The 22,228-nt window shown below is 45.7% G+C and overlaps 1 protein-coding gene across 1 annotated transcript in view; it reads left to right on the top strand.

The window, feature by feature from the left end:
* Positions 1 to 22,228, top strand: part of LOC105007505 (proprotein convertase subtilisin/kexin type 5) — a 61,080-nt gene that overhangs the window by 3,898 nt on the left and 34,954 nt on the right. The window contains exons 3-7 of the mRNA XM_029114799.2: positions 605 to 808; positions 3,039 to 3,107; positions 3,776 to 3,818; positions 6,284 to 6,429; positions 7,304 to 7,498. Coding sequence (XP_028970632.2) covers positions 727 to 808; positions 3,039 to 3,107; positions 3,776 to 3,818; positions 6,284 to 6,429; positions 7,304 to 7,498 — 535 coding nt within the window. The 5' untranslated portion in view covers positions 605 to 726. The remainder of the gene's footprint in view (positions 1 to 604; positions 809 to 3,038; positions 3,108 to 3,775; positions 3,819 to 6,283; positions 6,430 to 7,303; positions 7,499 to 22,228) is intronic.

Here is a 22,228-nt window from a genome sequence, read left to right as displayed (position 1 = left end):
TGTATCACATAATATTTCTCAGTGTTACTCTCTCCAGATGAGACTAGGATTGTGTTTGCATTAATAATGTATCACATAATATTTCTCAGTGTTACTCTCTCCAGATGAGACTAGGATTGTGTTTGCATTAATAATGTATCAAATAATATTTCTCAGAGTGACTCACTCCAGATGAGACTAGGGTTGTGTTTGCGTTAATAATGTTTCATATAATATTTCTCAGTGGTACTCACTCCAGATGAGACTAGGGTTGTGTTTGCGTTAATAATGTTTCATATAATATTTCTCAGTGGTACTCACTCCAGATGAGACTAGGGTTGTGTTCGCATTAATAATGTATCACATAATATTTCTCAATGTAACTCTCAGCAGGTGAGACTAGGGTTGTGTTTGCATTAATAATGTATCACATAATATTTCTCAATGTAACTCTCTCCAGATGAGACTAGGGTTGTGTTCGCATTAATAATGTTTCACATCATATTTCTCTCTCCAGGTAAGACCAATGTTGTTTTAGCTTTCATAATATAACATAAAATAATTTCTTCATATCTGACTTGGGTTGTGTCACCGTTAATAAAATAACACAATATTCTTTCTCCAGATGAGAGTGGTGTGGAACGTTTTCTGTTCCAGGGGCGTTGTAGGACCAGCTGCCCCCGGGGTTTCTACCCAGACAGGACACACTACTCCTGCCTGCCCTGCGGAGCCAACTGTGAGCTCTGCATGGACAACTTCCTCTGTGCCAAGTGCAGAGAGTACTACCGTCTGCAGGAGGGGATCTGTCAGAAAGGGGACTGTGGTGTGGGTAAGTGTGAAACTGTAATTAAAACCTAGTACTATATCTGATTTCATTTCCCTTGCCGTTTGTTCTTCTACTTTTTGCACACACAGCACACTATCTTGCACACAGGCCAGCCTACTTAGTGAACCCTAGTGCTCTCTCCACAATTTGTAAGTTGCCAGTAATTCAAGTTGGATTTTAGCTATTTGAGAGAGTAGAAATGGAGAGGGTGTGGAATTTAGTGTTCATTAAAAAAATTGAGGTTATTGGGTTATTTTTGGGTGCTGTCAGGTGGAGGTTCGACCAGCTGTCTGTGTTGATGTCAGGTGGAGGTTCGACCAGCTGTCTGTGTTGATGTTAGGTGGAGGTTCGACCAGCTGTCTGTGTTGATGTCAGGTGGAGGTTCGACCAGCTGTCTGTGTTGATGTTAGGTGGAGGTTCGACCAGCTGTCTGTGTTGATGTCAGGTGGAGGTTCGACCAGCTGTCTGTGTTGATGTCAGGTGGAGGTTCGACCAGCTGTCTGTGTTGATGTCAGGTGGAGGTTCGACCAGCTGTCTGTGTTGATGTCAGGTGGAGGTTCGACCAGCTGTCTGTGTTGATGTTAGGTGGAGGTTCGACCAGCTGTCTGTGTTGATGTCAGGTGGAGGTTCGACCAGCTGTCTGTGTTGATGTCAGGTGGAGGTTCGACCAGCTGTCTGTGTTGATGTTAGGTGGAGGTTCGACCAGCTGTCTGTGTTGATGTCAGGTGGAGGTTCGACCAGCTGTCTGTGTTGATGTCAGGTGGAGGTTCGACCAGCTGTCTGTGTTGATGTCAGGTGGAGGTTCGACCAGCTGTCTGTGTTGATGTCAGGTGGAGGTTCGACCAGCTGTCTGTGTTGATGTTAGGTGGAGGTTCGACCAGCTGTCTGTGTTGATGTCAGGTGGAGGTTCGACCAGCTGTCTGTGTTGATGTCAGGTGGAGGTTCGACCAGCTGTCTGTGTTGATGTCAGGTGGAGGTTCGACCAGCTGTCTGTGTTGATGTCAGGTGGAGGTTCGACCAGCTGTCTGTGTTGATGTCAGGTGGAGGTTCGACCAGCTGTCTGTGTTGATGTCAGGTGGATGTTTCAAATGCTGTCTGTTGTGATGTTGGGTAGAGGTTGGGCCATCTATCTGTATTTATCAGTTGGAGATTTCACATGCTGTCAGTTTGTTTGTGTTTGGGGGAGGTTTATCAGACTTTTTTAATGTTGTATGGAGGTTTGACAAGCTATATTCATGTTGGGTGGAGGTTCAACAAACTGTTTATGTTGGTTGGAGATTTGACTGTCTGTATTCATATTGGGTGGAAGTTTGAATCTATATTCTTGTTAGGTAGAGTTTTACTGTCTGTATTCTTGTTCCGTGGGGGTTTGACTGTATTGATGTCGGGTGGGGGTTTGACTGTCTATATTCTTGTTGGGTGGGGGTTTGACTGTCTGTATTCTTGTTCCGTGGGGGTTTGACTGTATTGATGTCGGGTGGGGGTTTTACTGTCTGTATTCTTGTTGGGTGGGGGTTTGACTGTATTGATGTCGGGTGGGGGTTTGACTGTCTGTATTCTTGTTGGGTGGGGGTTTGACTGTCTGTATTCTTGTTGGGTGGGGGTTTGACTGTATTCATGTCGGGTGGGGGTTTTACTGTCTGTATTCATGTTGTGTGGAGGTTTGACTGTCTGTATTCATGTCGGGTGGCGGTTTGATTTTCCGTATTCATGTTCTGTGGAGGTTTGTCTGTCTGTTTTCATGTTAGGGGGAGGTTTTACTGTATTCATGTTGGGTGGAGGTTTGACTGTCTGTATTCATGTTATGTGGAGGTTTACTGTATTCATGTTGGGTGGATGTTTCTCTGTCTGTATTCATTTGGGTGGATGTTTCACTGTCTGTATTCATTTTGGGTGGATGTTTCACTGTCTGTATTCATGTTAGGTGGAGGTTTACTGTATTCATTTTGGGTGGAGGTTTGACTGTCTGTATTCATGTTAGGTGGAGGTTTACTGTATTCATGTTGGGTGGATGTTTCACTGTCTGTATTCATGTTGGGTGGATGTTTCACTGTCTGTATTTATGTTAGGTGGATGTTTCACTGTCTGTATTCATGTTAGGTGTAGATAACATTTATTAGATGCTGTTATCTACAATGATTTATCATAATATTTGTTTGAATTCATGGTGGTTATTTGTTGTGGGTCCATGTTGGATGCAGGTTTCAATAGGATATGTGTGTTCATGTTTCAGGCCAGGTGGCTGATCCTGAAACAGGAGAATGTAATGACTGTTACATGGGCTGTAAAACGTGTTCCACAGGTAGATGAAATCATACTTACAGTCATATCCTCAGATCATTTCTTTAGTAGAAAGGAACAGAGTGATTGAGAACAGTATTTTAAAGCGGTGTATTATGATAGAGAATAGTACTGTAAATCAGGGTTTTTTAATAGAGCAGGTCATGATAAACAGAGTATTTTAATAGAGAACAGTACTGTAAAGTAGAGTATTAAGACAGAGAACAGTACTGTATAGCAGAGTATTATGATGGAGAACAGTACTGTAAAGCAGTGTATTATGATGGAAATCAGTACTGAATGGCAGAGTATTACAATATAGAACTGTGGTATTGTTAGATTATTGCAGATTATTATGTTGTAGAGCAGTACTGTAAACCAGGGATATTAAATTTATGATATATGTAATATGATAGAGAAAAGTAATGTTAAACAAATTATTATGATAGAGAAAAGTAATGTTAAACAAAGTATTATGATTAGAGAAAAGTAATGTTAAAACAAAGTATTATGATAGCGAAAGGTCTTGTAAAGCAGAGTAATATGATTGAAATCAGTACTATCAAGCAAAGTATTATATTTAATATAGAACTATGCTGTCATGTTTAACAGAGTTTTATGTTGTAGATATGTGCTTTCTCCCTGGAATTGTTCTCATCCCCTTTATTCTCTCGATTCTGTCCTCCACAGAGGACCCAGAGATCTGCAATAGCTGCACTGAAGGATATTTCCTGTGAGTTACTTTCCACTTTCTTTCTGTCTCTTTTTCTGTCCTGTTTTTCTGTCCTGTCTTTCTGTCCTGTCCGGTCTTTCTGTCCTTCTGTCCTGTTCTGTCCTGTTCTGTCCTGTTCTGTCCTGTTCTGTCCTGTTCTGTCCTGTTCCATCTTTCTGTCCTCTGACCTGGATTAGGTTTAATATAGATTCTGGACTCAGCCCAAATGTTTTTATTATTACAACTTGTACTCTTAATATGTTCAACCGGCACAGCCAGAAGAGGACGGGTCACACACGAACATTTCAGTTGTTCTGAATACATTTAATAGGCAGTCTAATATTTTCTCTCCATTCATAAACATATTTCACTTATATGTATCTTTAATATACAATTTTTCTCCAGATTGAGGCTGGTAGGGAGGAAGAAAGGGAAGGTCAATGAGAGGGGATATTGAGGTCGCTGCTACATCTGAACACAGATTTTATTCATTTTTGTCTGGTTCTGTTTTGGTTCCATCTGGTTCTGGTCTGGTTCTGGTCTGGTTTCATCTGATTCTGGTTTAGGTCTGGGTGTGGTGTGCATGTCTCATGAAGACTTACTTAAATGTTCTACTGCCACCTCACTTAGAAAATGTTCCATTTAACAGGAAAGTCATTCAGCTGGAATGCAGATTTGTTGTCCAGAAGGTGACGGTTGTTAGGGTTGCTTAGAGACGGAGCAGGATTATATTAGCACAGTGGAATAAAGATATTTGCTTCAGTTGCTTTTCAGAGCAGTTTGGGTCTGTCTGGTGTGAAAATGGAGGCTGTCTGTCTCTCCCATCTGTTTGTCCTCAGACAGCTCATGCCAGATTCAATGCCATTGCAACGTGCCAGGAGGTTCATGGCAGGTCTTTAGCCATCAGGAGGTTTAAGTCAGCCAAGAAGATCTTGTGGGCAGGGATGCAGGTGTCCTGTGGACTAGCAGGTCAGTAGGGTGAGATGTAGACCAGCAGGTCAGTAGGGTGAGATGTAGACCAGCAGGTCAGTAGGTTGAGATGTAGACCAGCAGGTCAACAGTGTGAGATGTAGACCAGCAGGTCAACAGTGTGAGATGTAGACCAGCAGGTCAGCAGGGTGAGATGTAGACCAGCAGGTCAGTAGGGTGTGATTTAGACCAGCATGTCAGTAGGGTGAGATGTAGACCAGCAGGTCAGTAGGTTGAGATGTAGACCAGCAGGTCAGCAGGGTTAGATGTAGACCAGCAGGTCAGTAGGTTGAGATTTAGACCAGCATGTCAGTAGGGTGAGATGTAGACCAGCAGGTCAGTAGGTTGAGATGTAGACCAGCAGGTCAGCAGGGTGAGATGTATACCAGCAGGTCAGCAGGGTGAGATGTAGACCAGCAGGTCAGTATGGTGAGATGTAGACCAGCAGGTCAGTAGGGTGAGATTTAGACCAGCAGGTCAGTAGGATGAGTTGTAGACCAGCAGGTCAGTAGGGTGAGATGTAGACCAGCAGGCCAGCAGGGTGAGATGTAGACCAGCAGGTCAGCAGGGTGAGATGTAGACCAGCAGGTCAGCAGGGTGAGATGTAGACCAGCAGGTCAACAGGGTGAGATGTATACCAGCAGGTCAGCAGGGTGAGATGTAGACCAGCAGGTCAGTAGGGTGAGATGTAGACCAGCAGGTCAGTAGGGTGAGATGTAGACCAGCAGGTCAGTAGGGTGAGATTTAGACCAGCAGGTCAGTAGGGTGAGATGTAGACCAGCAGGTCAGCAGGGTGAGATGTAGACCAGCAGGTCAGTAGGGTGAGATGTAGACCAGCAGGTCAGTAGGGTGAGATTTAGACCAGCAGGTCAGTAGGGTGAGATGTAGACCAGCAGGTCAGCAGGGTGAGATGTAGACCAGCAGGTCAGCAGGGTGAGATGTAGACCAGCAGGTCAGTAGGGTGAGATTTAGACCAGCAGGTCAGTAGGGTGAGATGTAGACCAGCAGGTCAGCAGGGTGAGATGTAGAACAGCAGGTTAACCGGTTGAGCAGGGTGGTTAACAGGTTATTACTGGTTTGCAGGGTGGTTAACAGGTTATAACTGGTTTGCAGGGTGGTTAACAGGTTATAACTGGTTTGCAGGGTGGTTAACAGGTTATAACTGGTTTGCAGGGTGGTTAACAGGTTATTACTGGTTTGCAGGGTGGTTAACAGGTTATAACTGGTTTGCAGGGTGGTTAACAGGTTATTACTGGTTTGCAGGGTGGTTAACAGGTTATAACTGGTTTGCAGGGTGGTTAACAGGTTATTACTGGTTTGCAGGGTGGTTAACAGGTTATTACTGGTTTGCAGGGTGGTTAACAGGTTATAACTGGTTTGCAGGGTGGTTAACAGGTTATAACTGGTTTGCAGGGTGGTTAACAGGTTATAACTGGTTTGCAGGGCTGCAGGATGAGCTAACATTTTTATTAAACAAATAGTAAAATTTTTCATTTGGATTATTTGTCCTTCCTCAGCTACAGACAACAGTGCCGTCGACACTGCCCCCAGAAGACCTACGAGGACAGGGGTCGTGATCTGTGTCTGGCATGTCCAGCCCCATGTACTGACTGTAGGAGCGACACTGTCTGTCTGGCATGCGCTCCTGGACACTTCCTTAACAGTAATGTCACCTACTAACATTTACTGTGGCTTACCATTACCACTGTATGTTGGGCTGTATTTCTGTAGACTACCAAACCTCTACCCTCTATAAGACCCTCCAGTTCCCTATAGACTACCAAACCTCTACCCTCTATAAGACCCTCCAGTTCCCTATAGACTACCAAACCTCTACCCTCTATAAGACCCTCCAGTTCCCTATAGACTTGCAAACCTCTATCCTCTATAAGACACTCCAGTTCCATATAGACTATAACACCTCTATCCTCTATAAGACCCTCCAGTTCCCTATAGACTATAACACCTCTATCCTCTATAAGACCCTCCAGTTCCCTATAGACTATAACACCTCTATCCTCTATAAGACCCTCCAGTTCCCTATAGACTATAACACCTCTATCCTCTATAAGACCCTCCAGTTCCCTATAGACTATAACACCTCTATCCTCTATAAGACCCTCCAGTTCCCTATAGACTATAACACCTCTATCCTCTATAAGACCCTCCAGTTCCCTATAGACTATAACACCTCTATCCTCTATAAGACCCTCCAGTTCCCTATAGACTATAACACCTCTATCCTCTATAAGACCCTCCAGTTCCCTATAGACTATAACACCTCTATCCTCTATTAGACCCTCCAGAACCCAATAGATTAGAAAAACTATATTCCTCCAGGAACCTATAGACTTGCAAACCTCTACCCTCTATATGTCCCTCCTGTACCCTATAGACTACCACAACTCTACCTTCTCTAATACTGTCTGTAGACTACCAAATCCCAGTCCTCTATACAATGTTGTGTATATCTTGTTTTCTTATGTGTGCAAGTACCTTTTCTGTTGTGTGGACGTTGTGTGTGTATTTCCCATCAGAGGCTGAGTGTGTGAAGCAGTGTCCTGTTCAGACTATAACTGACGCCAGTGGAAGACGATGTGTGTCCTGCCACTCCTCCTGCCTGTCCTGCCACGGCCCACGGGCCTCCGACTGTGACCTCTGCCTCTCAGGACATTCCCCCCTTCACGGACAGTGCCCATCTCTCAACTGTCCTCAGGGCCAGTACTACGAGGGTGAGCTACATCTGCTCATTGGTCCATATGGGCTAAGCTCTGCTCTCATTGGTCCATATGGGCTAAGCTCTGCTCTTATTGGTCCATATGGGCTAAGCTCTGCTCTCATTGGTCCTTATGGGCTAGTATCTTGTATTATTTCTCCATCTATCACTATCTGTAAGCCAGCTGTATGATGCTTCCTCCTGGTGGTGAAATTAACAGTCCTCTGGCAGAAAGCATTCTACACTTCTCTTGTGCCACATTTCCACTGGTGCTTTACCCCGGTACCAGGGCTACACCGGTGATTTATTCTAATGTTAGCTCCAGACTTTTCCGTTTTGACTATACATTCTGGTAGCAAGGACTTAAGGAGGGCCTCACGGGGGAGGGAGGAGTAAACTATCACCGCAATTTTGTTTTCCAGTTATGAACAATAAAAGGCGATATTTTCTGGTCGTAAAATAAGCAATAACACCATGCTCAGTTTGTTTACAATACGGCGTTTGAACTAAAGTAATATAAATAATTTCTTCCTCAAACTCCTGCGACCGAATCCTCCATCTACACTTGTGACACTGCAACTAAACCAGTTTAATAAGTATTTTGTCAAAACTATCTACCTTTAATAGAAGGATTTGGGAGAATTCTGATGTAATTTTATGTGTAATTTTATGTGCTAATTCAGTGCTCCGTTTTTCTATTGAATCAGTGGTATCGTACCACCTTTGGTAGTTCCAACTCTTTCCGTTGTGAGTCTTTGCTTCCCTGTACTTTTGCTTCATTTTCTTTATTTTATCAGGGATCTGTTTGTTGAAAACCATTACAAGAAGCCTAATGCAAACGATACACATCGCCATCTGAATAGAACATCATGCCGCATTTTCACGCCACGTAACGCGTCAATCCACAAACCCCGGCCTAAGTCCTAAAGTCCAGGCCTTGGCACCAAGTGAGAGCCGGGCTACTTGGCCATGGCCTAGTGGTCGACTGGCCCTGGCCCGTGTCAGTGGAAACTATCTGGAAATAATCTGGACTTTAGGGTAAAACAACAGTGTTTGGCATAGGGATAGACGATTTTAGTACTAATCGTGAAGGAAAATCCTCACAATTATGAAATCGTGGAGAAATTCCATAATCGGGATACTTGTAAATTGGGATAATCCTCACATGAGTGACTTGAAGAAGCTCTGCCAGTCGCTGAAGTTTCCCTGACTGCTTGTTTTATTGTAGCACACATCTCATCTCATGTTGTACTACACCACTAAATATCCTATGCAATGCAACATCAATTAAGCCAAATGGCTCTGCTAGCGTAAATAGAAGAATATTGTCAATTACAGTAAAAATGTATTACATGTATTATAATGTGTCAGAATGGTGATTTATGGCACTAGGGTTTCAGAATGTTAAATTCCCTGGCAGTAAATAAGAGTTGTGTCAGCTGCAAGATGTTTGTTGTTCAATAAAAGGGTGCCAGGGGTCCACTGCCAAGTGGTACAACAAATGTAAACTTCCATGTTTTACAATGTGGTTGTAGCATGGTGTTTTTCCACAAGCACAGAATTAACGTGTGTGAAACATGCTTTTCTGCAGATCTGCCCTGTAGTAATGGTCCCTTAATAACCACTATTACAAACTGTAGTATATGCAGGTTTAAAATCATCCCATGTTTCACGGTTTGTAGTCCAACACAGCACTACAGTAAACTAACATCACATGAGCAATGCTATTATTTTGAAGGAACAGTCATGGCCCTGGCCAACCATACATTACGCATAGGAGGATTGTGTCGCGGTTTGGGTTTTAACCGTTTGATGCGTACGATCACACCAGTGTGATCTGGCTAGAGTGGTCCATGAAGCGTACGATCACACCGGTGTGATTAGAACGTCTTGTTTAGAACGCACCATTAGCATGCCTAGCTACAAGTAACGTAACAATGGCTGGTCAGACCGTGCTGTTATTTACTCACATTTAGTTCAAACAGTGTTTATAACTTTATTTCCTGATTGTAATTGTTTCAAGACCATACTATGATATTAACCAGGTAGAAAGCATTCAAATCGGGACAAGAAGTGTTACTTACGTACCAACAGACAGCCAACACTAATACACAAAAACTAATTATATTAGCGACTACTATAGAGCATCTTAACATTTCCTGGAAGAGCTGACAACTGATCAAAACCATTGTAAAAACCTTCTAGAAGTTACGTTACCCTTGGTATGCTTTTTATATAGTTTATTCATTTTCACTGCACTGAATTACTGGTCACGCTTTGTTAGCTAGTGGTTAGCTGACATTTGCTAGTGGTTAGCTGATGTTTTCTAGCTAGCTACAGTTATACATCAACCAACTTTTCCAGCTCTTAGAATTCGAGTCAACGAGAGAAGCTTGCAATGCAATGCATGTAGTGTTCCTTACCTGGCAAGGTGACTATTCAAATGCTGTAGTGAGTTCAAATGCTGTAGTGAGTTCAAATGCTGTAGTGAGTTCAAATGCTGTAGTGAGTACTGAAGTCACGTGCAAAAAAACTCACACTGGGGGGTTGGTAAGGAATATTTGAAACTCAGGCATGAAAAGGTTAAAATATTGTTAAAAATAAAAACAAGGATTTTGGTACCTGTGTATGTTTGAGCAATGGTGTGTTTTGTAATAAAAAAAAATGTTTTCGCCTTCAGAACTGCCTTAATTTCTATGTGGCATTGATTCAACAAGGTGCTGAAAGCATTCTTTAGAAATGTTGGCCCATATTGTTAATATAGCATCTTGCAGTTGATGGAGATTTGTGGGATGCACATCCAGGGCAACAAGCTCCCGTTCCACCACATCCCAAAGATGCTGTATTGGGTTGAGATCGGGTGACTGTGGGGGCCATTTCAGTACAGTGAACTCATTGTCATGTTCAAGAAACCAATTTGAAATGATTTGAGCTTTGTGACATAGTGCATTATCCTGCTGGAAGATGCCATCAGAGGATGGCTACATGGTGGTCATAAAGGGATGGATATGGTCAGAAACAATGCTCAGGTAGGCCGTGGCATTTTAATGATGCCCTATTGGCACTAAGGGGCCTAAAGTGTGCCAAGAAAACATCCCCCACACCATTACACCACCACCACCAGCCTGCACAGTGGTAACAAGGCATGATGGATCCATGTTCTCAGTCTGTTTACGCCAAATTCTGACTCTACCATCTGAATGTCTCAACAGAAATCGAGACTCATCAGACCAGGCAACATTCTTCCAGTCTTCAACTGTCCAATTTTGGTGAGCTCGTGCAAATTGTAGCCTCTTTTTCCTATTTGTAGTGGAGATGAGTGGTACCCGGTGGGGTCTTCTGCTGTTGTAGCCCATCCGCCTCAAGGTTGTGCGTGTTGTGACTTCACAAATGCTTTGCTGCATACCTCGGTTGTAACAAGTGGTTATTTCAGTCAAAGTTGTTCTTCTATTAGCTTGAATCAGTCGACCCATTCTCCTCTGACCTCTAGCAAAAACAAGGCATTTTCGCCCACAGGACTGCCGCATACTGGATGTTTTTCCCTTTTCACACCATTCTTTGTAAACCCTAGAAATGGTTGTGCGTGAAAATCCCAGTAACTGAGCAGATTATGAAATACTCAGACCGGCCCGTCTGGCACCAACAACCATGCCATGCTCAAAATCACCTTTCTTTCCCATTCTGACATTCAGTTTGGAGTTCAGGAGATTGTCTTGACCAGGACCACACCCCTAAATGCATTGAAGCAACTGCCATGTGATTGGTTGATTAGATAATTGCATTAATTAGAAATTGAACAGGTGTTCCTAATAATCCTTTAGGTGAGTGTATGTGGCTGTGAATAATGATTCTACATATTTTTCTGTTTGTTTGATGGGTATGTTGAACCCGCAGTACACATATCCTGAGGCCCTGGTTAGTGGTCGTGAGTTACATACGGGGGCTGGTTTAGCGTTAGATGATTGTGTGACATTCACAGATATTGTTCGGTTTGAAGAAATGACAGGGTGTAAAATTGTTGTCTTTTACCAAACACGGGATGGTCACTTTACCAAGTTTCAAAACAGCGAGGACACCCACCCTAGAACCGTCTTTATGTACTTACACGATTTATATACACATTTATATGGCATCATGAATCTGAAGGGTTTTCTGGGTGTGACTGGTGCTATATCGGTTTCAACACCCGTGGTGATCATGGTTGTAAACATAGCTGTAGTGTCTGTCTTCATGAAGGTTGTTATACCCAACCCTGTAATACAAAGCAGTGCCCTGACTGTATACGGATATGTTATTCAGATTTTTTTTATAGCCAGCATAATCGCTTGAAGCACCACAAAAGTGTGGATCGGTGGGTTAGCAGGTATGACCAGAAGAAATACTGTGTCGATTGCGGCCGTTATTACAATGTTTGTATTACCAACTATTAAGCGCACAGGTGCATGGCTAACATGTGTCCCAATTGTAACGTGGATCTGGCGGTTGAAATGAATCATCAGTGTTTTATAAAACCCTCCAAGCCTGAGGACCCCAGTGAGCGCTACATATTTTATGATTTTGAGACAATTGCCAATCCGGTGAATGGTGTACACACTGCACATTTTGTGTGCACAATAAGCTTTGTTACCGAGACGTTGTGTTCAGCCAGAGATGGTTGTGTCACTGCTTTTTTCCAAAAGTTTAGGCAACCGAAATATAATGACTACACATTTATAGCACACAACTCTAAAGGTTTCGATGGTTACATCTTGATACAGTACCTTGCTAACAATGGTACTGGCACGACACTTATTGCTAATGGTAGCAAGCTCATGATTTTTACAGACAGCACATTCAATCAGAGATACATTGATAGTCATTGCTTCCTACCGATGAAGCTGTCGGTCTTGCCACGTACTATGGGTTTTAAGGATTAGAAAAAAGGCTACTTTCCTTACAAGTTTAACATCAAGGAGAATGAGAACTATGTTGGCCCCCATCCGGATCCGCATTACTACGGTGTGAATACCATGATGGCTAAAGAAAAATATGGGTTTTAGCAATGGTATGCAACTGTTTCCGCAGAACCCTTTGTCATGCAGGATGAAATAAAGGCTTACTTTGATGTGGTCATGATGGAATGATGTGGTCATCTTGAGAGAGGGTTGTATGCGCTACAGACTCGAGTTCCTGGAGTGTGGTGGTGTTTACAATTACGATTGCTTCGGCTTGCATGAAAGTCTTTTGCAACAGATTCTTTGCCAAGTACACCTTTGCATTGGTCCCCTCAGACAACTACAACCATTGTCAGAAGACATTCTCAAACAGCTCCAGTGGCTTGAATTATGTGGCCTCCAATGAGAATATATCAATACAGCACGCCCTGAACAGGGGTCAAGTGAAAATCCGTGCCTGCTATGTTGATGGATGTGCTGAACGCGATTGGTTGAGCACTGTCTTTGAATTTCTATGCTGTTTCTGGCACGGTCACCCAAAGTGTCATTGTTCAGCAAGCATCAATCCAGTGACAAAGATTCAGTATGGGTTGATGCACCAGCAATGGCCGACAAAGCTAGAGGCTTTAAAAGAACAACACAACGTACATGTTCAAAACATATGGGAGTGTGAGTGGAATCAGCTTAAAAACACATCCGCAAATGTCAAAGCTTTCTTGAAGACCTTTGATGCTCCAGAGCGCCTTGACCCTCGGGATGCTCTTTTTGGCAGTCGTACTAATGCAATTAATCTGAAGTTTACGGCTCGAGAAGGGGAGACTATTCAGTATAACGATGTCTGTAGTCTTTACCCATTCTGCAACAAGACAAAGACTTATCCGATTGGGCATCCAGACATAATCTTTTGAGATTTCAAACCACTAGACACCTACTTTGGTATTGTTAAGGCTACGGTGTGTCTACTGAAAGGCCTTTATCACCCCGTTTTACATAGGGTCGGCGGTAAACTGTTCTTTCCCTTGTGCAGAGTCTGAAAACCAGGTAATTGATTGTTCACATATTGATTCAGAAAGATCTTTAACCGGTACCTGGGTTTCTATTGAGCTAGTTAAGGCTGTTGAGAAAGGTTATCGCATTGTGAAAATATTCAAAGTCTGGGATTTCACCAGGACATCAGATTATCTTTTTGCAGATAACATGAGAACATTCCTGAAGCACAAGCAGGAAACTAGTGGCTTCCCGCCATCTGTGGTTGACGATGAGGCTAAAGACCAGTATATCTGTGAATATCATGAAAAGGAGGGTGTGCAGCTTGACAGGGAAAACATTGTTGTAAACGGTGCTAGCTGATCTTTGGCTAAATTGGCAATGAATAGTCTTTGGGGTAAGATGAGTGAGCGGACTAACCTTATGAACACCATGTTAATTACAGATCCGGAGGAGTTTAGCCACTACCTTTTTTCCAGTGAAATAGAAGTTGGTTATTTCTCTTTCTTCTCAGACACAGTTGCGATGGTACAGTGGCATTACACAAAACAGAGACCAATCAAACCACGTTACGGCAAAATTTTTATTGCCGCCTTCACAACCGCTTATGCTAGACTCAAGTTGTATTCACTCTAGACGTGTACTGTACACAGACACTGATTCAGTGATCTTTGTCACCCGCCATGGGGATTGGGTGCCCCCATTGGGGCCATTCTTGTGTGACTTGACCGATGAGTCACAGATGGTGACAGCATCGCTCAATTTGTTAGTGGCGCAGAAATTCAAAATATTGACAATTTAATGAAAAGTGCATCAGAGAGTTTGGAGATGGAGAGAGTTTTCACATAATATTCACGTCACCGTAACCTGAGTGCAATTAACCTTGTTTGTTAGGTTTGTAGAACTACAAACTTGAACACAAACTACCTCATCTTGTTTAAAAACCCCCACAACAATCAGCAGATAAGCATTTTAGGCAGACAGATTTACCCCGGTCTTTCTTGATTTTTCATGGAGAGTTTTAAAGGTGCAACACATCTGCCTTTTGGTTATTTACTTATTGACTTTAAAGCTACAACACCAGAAGACTACCGTCTGAGAACGGGGTTATTTTCAGGGGCCTGTCGTGTACGTTCCTAAGAATGTTTGATCATGTCTAAACGCATTCGTAGAAATGTACCACTTTTGAAGATAATATTTATGGCACCGGCAAGTCAACGAAAAGTAATTTTAGAATCAGCCTCCACCGACCTCATTCTATCACTCTGTGAAATAGCTCTTAATCTAAGGGGCGGAAATATACCCTTAACAGAAACGCAGCTCTGAAAAGTAAAGAGACAAAAAGCCAAAATTATATACGTCTAGAAAGAACACTTCAGCCGCAAGGAAAATAAAAACCATCAACCAATTTGGAGGTTTTCTACTGCCTTTACTAAGCGTTGCAGTTCCATTCCTAACCAGTCTAATTGAGACAGGGTTAAACAACATGTTTCATGCTCAGAAAATGTTTCTGGTGCCACAACATCAGTTAGAAAAACTACGAGAATCCAAAACGACTATCAGACAATCTGTTGAAAATTATTTGGACTTATCGATTCGCAATATACTGTTAAAGCCTGATATGGATTTACATGAGAAAGCTAAAAGATACTCTGCCATTTTCAAAGATTTTTGACTGTTGTGCAACAGGGGGAGATTGATACAAATACTCTGACTTTAAGTCTACCCAGGTCTGAGACTGGGGCTGATGTAGTAAACGTGACTGAGACAAAGCAAACTGTTGACCGAAATGTTAACCTTGTTGATGAAATTTTGGATAATATGCCTGCGAGACGTAGAAAGAATGTTGAATATATTTATAGTATGCACAGGTCTAAAGATTTGACTTCATGGAATTCATTTTCAAAGGAGAGATAATGAAGGGCTCCTACCTGTTGGATCTGGTTAAAAGTGTGACAGCAACCAATAAAATTGCAGAGACAAGAAAGCCATTGGGGAGGGGGGTGTTTTTAGAGGCCATGGCACGTCTTAACATGCCTTTTACAACTATTCCAAATGCGCTTGTAAGGCGTAAAATCAATTTGTATAAACAAACGTCTGGTGACACAATGGATGATTTAGACACTCCCCCAGCAACTGGTTTTCAACCAACCAAAGCTTTCTTTGAAACCCCTACCATGGACCCCACAAAATGGCTTCCTTTTTCATGTGTTTTTATTTTATGCTTTTTTTTTTATCATTTGTGATTCATTGTCAAAGTGTATGTTTTACCTTGAATAAATGTTGTATGAAAATTGCTATGTAAACATTGATGTGATTTTACAAATGGTTATATTTTTGAATAATAAAGTTGACATACACATTAACCATTAACCCTAACCATGATGTGATAAGCAATAAAACATTTGCTTATCACGCTTACTCTGGTACACCTTAGCTACAAACTTGGAGAATCAGGCATAATTTTCTCGTAAATCATCAACATGAAAAGACATAGCAACCTAACATTGATTTTGAGAGAAACGAACTGCATTGTGGGATTGTTGACGTGCTGTACGCTGCCTGCTGTTACCCACCTGGCTACCTGCCAACATTTATTCGAATTTACTGGGGGGCGGAGCCACCGACGTAGCCGCAAATCTGGGGTTGGTGCTAGTGAAGTCTAAAACTGGCATGTATAGATAGTAAAGAGTTATTGTTATTCACGTTGGCACCAACGACATTAGGATGAAACAGTCAGAGGTTACGAAGCAGAACATAGCATCAGCGTGTAAACTAGCTAGAAAGATGTGTCGGCATCGAGTAATTGTCTCTGGCCCCCTCCCAGCTAGGGGTAGTGACGAGCTCTATAGCAGACTTGCGCAACTCAATCGCTGGCTGAAAACGGAGTTCTGCCCGTCGCAAGAGGTAGAGTTTGTAGATAACTGTCTTTCTTTTTGGGACTCTCCCAGAAATAGATCTGATCTGCTGAGGAGCAATGGACTCCATCCTAGCTGGAGTTGTGCTAGCTGGAGTCTCTTTCCTATAGTCTCACCATGAGTTTATCAGCCTGCTAGCATAGTGGAGTCTGTCGATAGCATAGGCAGAGTAGTTAGTACATCTTTACCTATTGCCACTGTGCTTCGTTCCAGGCTGAGAAAAGTTAAACAAGGTAGTGCTAACAAAAACATCCTTATTAAGATAAAGCCTTCCTCCTCCTGTAAAGCCTTCCTCCTCCTGTATCACGTCGCATCTCAAAATGGGACTCCTAAATATTAGATTCCTTGCTCCAAAGGCAGTTGCAGGTAAATGAATTAATCTCTGATCATAAACTAGATGTTATTGGTTTATGTGAAATGTGGCTAAAGCCTAATTAATTCATTGCCTTAGATGAGGCCTCTCCTCCTGTTTTTACTAGTGATCATATCCCTCGTGCATCCCGAAAAGGAGGGGGTGTTGCTAATATTTATGAATTTATAAATTTACTCTCAAACATATCACTGAGTTTCATTCTTTTGAAGTGTTACTCATGAAAGTTAACCCGGCCGATGAATCATTTTACATAGCTACTATTTATGGGCCCCCCAGGCCATGCACAATGTTCCTCAATTAGTTTCCAGAATTCTTGTCTAACCTTGTAGTCATGGCAGATAGTATTCCAATTTTTGGCGATTTCAATATTCATATGGAGAAGTCCAATGATCCTCTTCAAAAAGCCTTTGAAGCCATAATTGACTCAATGGGTTTTATCCAACATGTCTCAGGTCCAACACATTGCCACAATCACACCTTAGATTTAGTCCTGTCATGAAAAATAGATATTGTAGATCTAATAATTTCCCCCCAAAATCCTGGATTATCGGATCACCATCTTATTACATTTACCGTTAGAACAAGAAATCCACTTGCTCCGCAAACAATGACTTTCAAAAGCTGTACTATAAATTCTCGGACTACAAATAAATTCCTTGATATTCTTACAAGTTCGCTCATTAACGACAGAGTAAATACATCTGTAAACGATCTAATCGAGGATCTAAACTCAACACTCTGAAATACATTAGACACAGTTGTACCACTAAAAACAAAAGAAATACGCAACAAGAAACTTGCTCCCTGGTACACAGACAATACTAGAGCACTTAAGCAAGCCTCCAGAAAATTGGAGCGAAAGTGGAGCTCCACCAAGTTGGAAGTATTCAGACTAGCCTGGATAGACAGTACACTACAATACCGAAAATCACTCACGTCTGCTCGATCAGCTTGTTTCTCCAACCTGATTGAGGTGAACAATAACAATCCAAAATTCCTCTTTGATACAGTTGCAAAGTTTACCAAAAAAAATGAAAAAAATAACTGACTCCTCCTTAAATAGTTATGGTCCTCAAAATATCAGTTGTCCTAAAAATGTCCTGAACGTCCCTGATCAGGTGACAATGGGGACACTCCCGTTCCTCTCAAAAATCTTAGAAAAATGTGTTTCCCAACAACTGAATGTCACGCTAGTTGATAAGGAGACGGAGGCAAAAGCAGAAGTCCGAAGGGTTTCCCCCTTTTATTAAACAAAAAGAATGAATAACTTAAACTGAGTGCCGGGCACTACGAAAAGTCCAATGGCGCAGGAGCACAGGAGCACAGGAGCACAGGAGCACAGGAGCACAGGAGCACAGGAGCACAGGAGCACAGGAGCACAACAGGTGAACACAACATATATGCACACACAATGACCCACAAGGACAAGGAGAAAAGGGCTGAACTAAATACCCTGAGAAAACGAGGAAAACAGAAACAGGTGGGGGCTAAAACACAGGTGAACTGAATATAACGTTGAACAGAAACAAGAACAGGAAAGACCATACAAGGACAAGACAAGGAAACACAGAAAACACGAAGCGGAGTGGCCCCTTCAGGAAGGGACCATCACAGTACCCCCCCCCAAAGGCGCGGACCCCCGGACGCGCCCAAACGCCCAAAGGGGGGGACGGGCAGGGCACCAAGGCGGAGACACGGCCCCAGGACTGGGACCAGGGACCGGAACACAAGGGAGACCCCCAGCAGAGCCCCGATCCGGCGGCCCCAAGGACCCAGGAGACCCAGCCGGGACAGCCGGGCGGCGGGAGCAGGGAGCGCCGGGACCAGGGAGGGTCGGAGGCGGGCCGGGACCATGCGGGGCGTCGGGAGCCGGGGGGACCGGCGGGGTTCCGGGAGCCGGGGAGGCCGGCGGAGGTTCCGGAGCCGGGGAGGCCGGCGGAGGTTCCGGAGCCGGGGAGGCCGGCGGAGGTTCAGGGGCCGGGGAGGCCGGCGGAGGTTCGGGCCGGGGAGGCCGGCGGAGGTTCAGGGGCCGGGGTGGCCGGCGGGGTGTCAGGAGCCGGGGTGACCGGCGGGGTGTCAGGAACCGGGGAGGCCGGCGAAGGTTCGGGAGCCAGAGTGACCGGCGGGGTGTCAGGAGCCGGGGTGACCGGCGAAGGTTCGGGAGCCAGAGTGACCGGGGGAGGACCGGCAGCCAGGGGAGGACCGGCGGAAGGGCCGGCTGAGGAGCAAGGGCCGGCGGAGGAGCCGGCTGTGGAGCAAGGGCCGGCGGAGGAGCCGGCTGTGGAGCAGGGGCAGGCGAGGGTGCCGCTGAGGCCGGGACAGGCGAGGGCGCCGCTGAGGCCGGGACAGGCGAGGGCGCCGCTGAGGCCGGGACAGGCGAGGGCGCCGCTGAGGCCGGGACAGGCGAGGGCGCCGCTGAGGCCGGGACAGGCGAGGGCGCCGCTGAGGCCGGGACAGGCGAGGGCGCCGCTGAGGCCGGGACAGGCGAGGGCGCCGCTGAGGCCGGGACAGGCGGCGACGCCTGGGCAGGAGTGGACGCCGCGGGACGAGGCGGCGGTGTCCGGGCAGGAGAGGGCGCCACGGGAGGAGGTGGCGGCTCCAGGGCAAGAGAGGGCGCCGTGGGGCGAGGCCGCCAGTCACCGGCGGGCTCGGGCGACAATTCCTCCAGGGGCGGCTCGGGCCACCAATCCTCCAGGGGCGGCTCGGGCCACCAATCCTCCAGGGGCGGCTCGGGCCACCAATCCTCCAGGGGCAGCAGGGGGAGCTGGCGGACACTGGGCAGCAGGGGGAGCTGGCGGACACTGGGCAGCAGGGGGACCTGGCGGACACTGGGCAGCAGGGGGACCTGGCGGACACTGGGCTGCAGGGGGAGCTGGCGGACACTGGGCTGCAGGGGGAGCTGGCGGACACTGGGCTGCAGGGGGAGCTGGCGGACACTGGGCTGCAGGGGGAGCTGGCGGACACTGGGCTGCAGGGGGAGCTGGCGGACACTGGGCTGCAGGGGGCGCTGGCTGCCTCTCCGGGGCAGCAGGGGGCGCTGGCTGCCTCTCCGGGGCAGCAGGGGGCGCTGGCTGCCTCTCCGGGGCAGCAGGGGGCGCTGGCTGCCTCTCCGGGGCAGCAGGGGGCGCTGGCTGCCTCTCCGGGGCAGCAGGGGGCGCTGGCTGCCTCTCCGGGGCAGCAGGGGGCGCTGGCTGCCTCTCCGGGGCAGCAGGGGGCGCTGGCTGCCTCTCCGGGGCAGCAGGGGGCGCTGGCTGCCTCTCCGGGGCAGCAGGGGGCGCTGGCTGCCTCTCCGGGGCAGCAGGGGGCGCTGGCTGCCTCTCCGGGGCAGCAGGGGGCGCTGGCTGCCTCTCCGGGGCAGCAGGGGGCGCTGGCTGCCTCTCCGGGGCAGCAGGGGCTGGGACCGGTAGCGGAGCTGGAACAGGGACCGGGGCAGGCCGCGGGACAGGAGTAGGGACCTGGGCTGACCGCGGGACAGGAGTGGGTAGCGGGGTACGCCGAATGGCCAGCCTGCTACCACGCCAGGCTGCTCGGGGAACCTGGGAAATGAGACAGGGTGCCGACCGGAATGGGTCTCTGGTGGTCGGTTCTCTGGGTCGGCTTTGCCGTGGCTGACGCGGGCCTACGCTGGGGGATGGCCACCGGGGAATCCAGCGGTCCAGGGGGTGACGGTAGGGGTCCTCCTCCTCGGAGTCGGAATCCGGCCATCCGAGGAGTTCCCCTACCGTCCACTTCTGCTGCCTCCTTTTTGGTCGGTGGGTCATTCTGTCACGCTAGTTGATAAGGAGACGGAGGCAAATGCAGAAGTCCGAAGGGTTTCCCCCTTTTATTAAACAAAAAGAATGAATAACTTAAACTGAGTGCCGGGCACTACGAAAAGTCCAATGGCACAGGAGCACAGGAGGTGAACACAACATATATGCACACACAATGACCCACAAGGAGAAAAGGGCTGAACTAAATACACTGAGAAAACGAGGAAAACAGAAACAGGTGGGGGCTAAAACACAGGTGAACTGAATATAACGTTGAACAGAAACAAGAACAGGAAAGACCATACAAGGACAAGACAAGGAAACACAGAAAACACGAAGCGGAGTGGCCCCTTCAGGAAGGGACCATCACACTGAATGCCTTCCTGAAGACTAATAACATTTATGAAATACTCCAGCCTCAGACAAAGGTTCCGCATCCGTCCTGTTGCTTCTTGATCTTAGTGCTGCTTTTGACACTATTGATCACTCCCTTCTCTTACAGAGACAGGAAACCCATATTGGGCTACGTGGACATGTTCTACCCTGGTTTAAATCTTATTTTTCTGAAAGATAGCAGTTTGTTAGTGTGGATGGCATGTTCCTCAAGGCTCGGTTCTGGGCCCATTATTGTTCTCACTAAATATGCTCCCTCTGGGCGATGTAACCCGAAATCACAATGTAAATTTTCACTGTTATGCTGATGACACACATATATATTTCAATGAAGCATGGCGAAGCCACAAAATTAGCTACTTTGGAAGCATCCGTTTCAGATATTATGAAGTGGATGACAGAGAATTTCTTGCTCTTAAACTCAAGGAAAACAGAAATGCTAATTTAAGGACCCAAGAAACAAAGAGCAGATCTTATTGTGAACCTCGACGGCTGCATGGTCGTATCCCAAAAAACTCTAAAAAACCTTGGCGTTACCCTTGACCCTGACCTCTCCTTTGAAGAACATATAAAATATGTCTCAAGAGTTGCTAATTTTCATCTTGGAAACATTGCAAAAATTAGAAACTTTCTATCAAAAACTGATGCAGAAAAATGTATCCATGCTTTCATTACTAGATTACTGCAATGCTCTTCTCTCTGGTTATCCAGACAAATTAATAAATAAACTTCAATTAGTGCTGCACACGGCTGCTAGAATCCTAACTAGAACTATAAAATTGGAACACATTACTCCTGTCCTGGCATCCTTACACTGGCTGCCTGTTAGGGTTAGGGCAGATTTTAAGGTTTTACTATTAACCTATAAATCAATACATGGACTTGCGCCTACCTAACTTGCTGAAATGATTCAGCCATACATACCTACACGTAACCTTAGATTGCAAGATGCAGGCCTTTTAATCGTACCTAGAATTTCTAAACAAACAGCTGGCGGCAGGGCCTTTTCTCATAGAGCTCCACTACTGTGGAATGATCTGCCAATTAAGGTTAGAAATGCAAACTCAGTGCAAACTTTCAAGTGTCTACTAAAAACTCATCTCTACAGCACAGTTTATAATTAGGTGTAGCCTGGCCCAGGGGCGTGAAAGTGACCAGTAGGCTTGATACTGTCCACTCTCGTCGCCACTGGGATGCCCTCCCTCCAATGCCTTTCGGGGGAAGAGTCACTGGCTTGTTGTTGACTCTCTGTTGCGCACTTGTGCAATTGGGCTGTACGCTGCTGGCAGTACTCAGCCCTCATTCAGGGAGGTTGCGGTTGGTGGGTGTGCCTTTGGTTGATGCCTGGCAATGTGGGTGGATTGATTTCCTGCCTGTTGGGCCCTCTCC

The sequence above is a fragment of the Esox lucius genome, chromosome 19 (assembly GCF_011004845.1).
Source record: "Esox lucius isolate fEsoLuc1 chromosome 19, fEsoLuc1.pri, whole genome shotgun sequence".
Classification (NCBI taxonomy): domain Eukaryota; kingdom Metazoa; phylum Chordata; class Actinopteri; order Esociformes; family Esocidae; genus Esox; species Esox lucius.
Note: the sequence above shows the minus strand (reverse complement) of the source record. Positions and strands in the feature narration are given on the sequence as shown.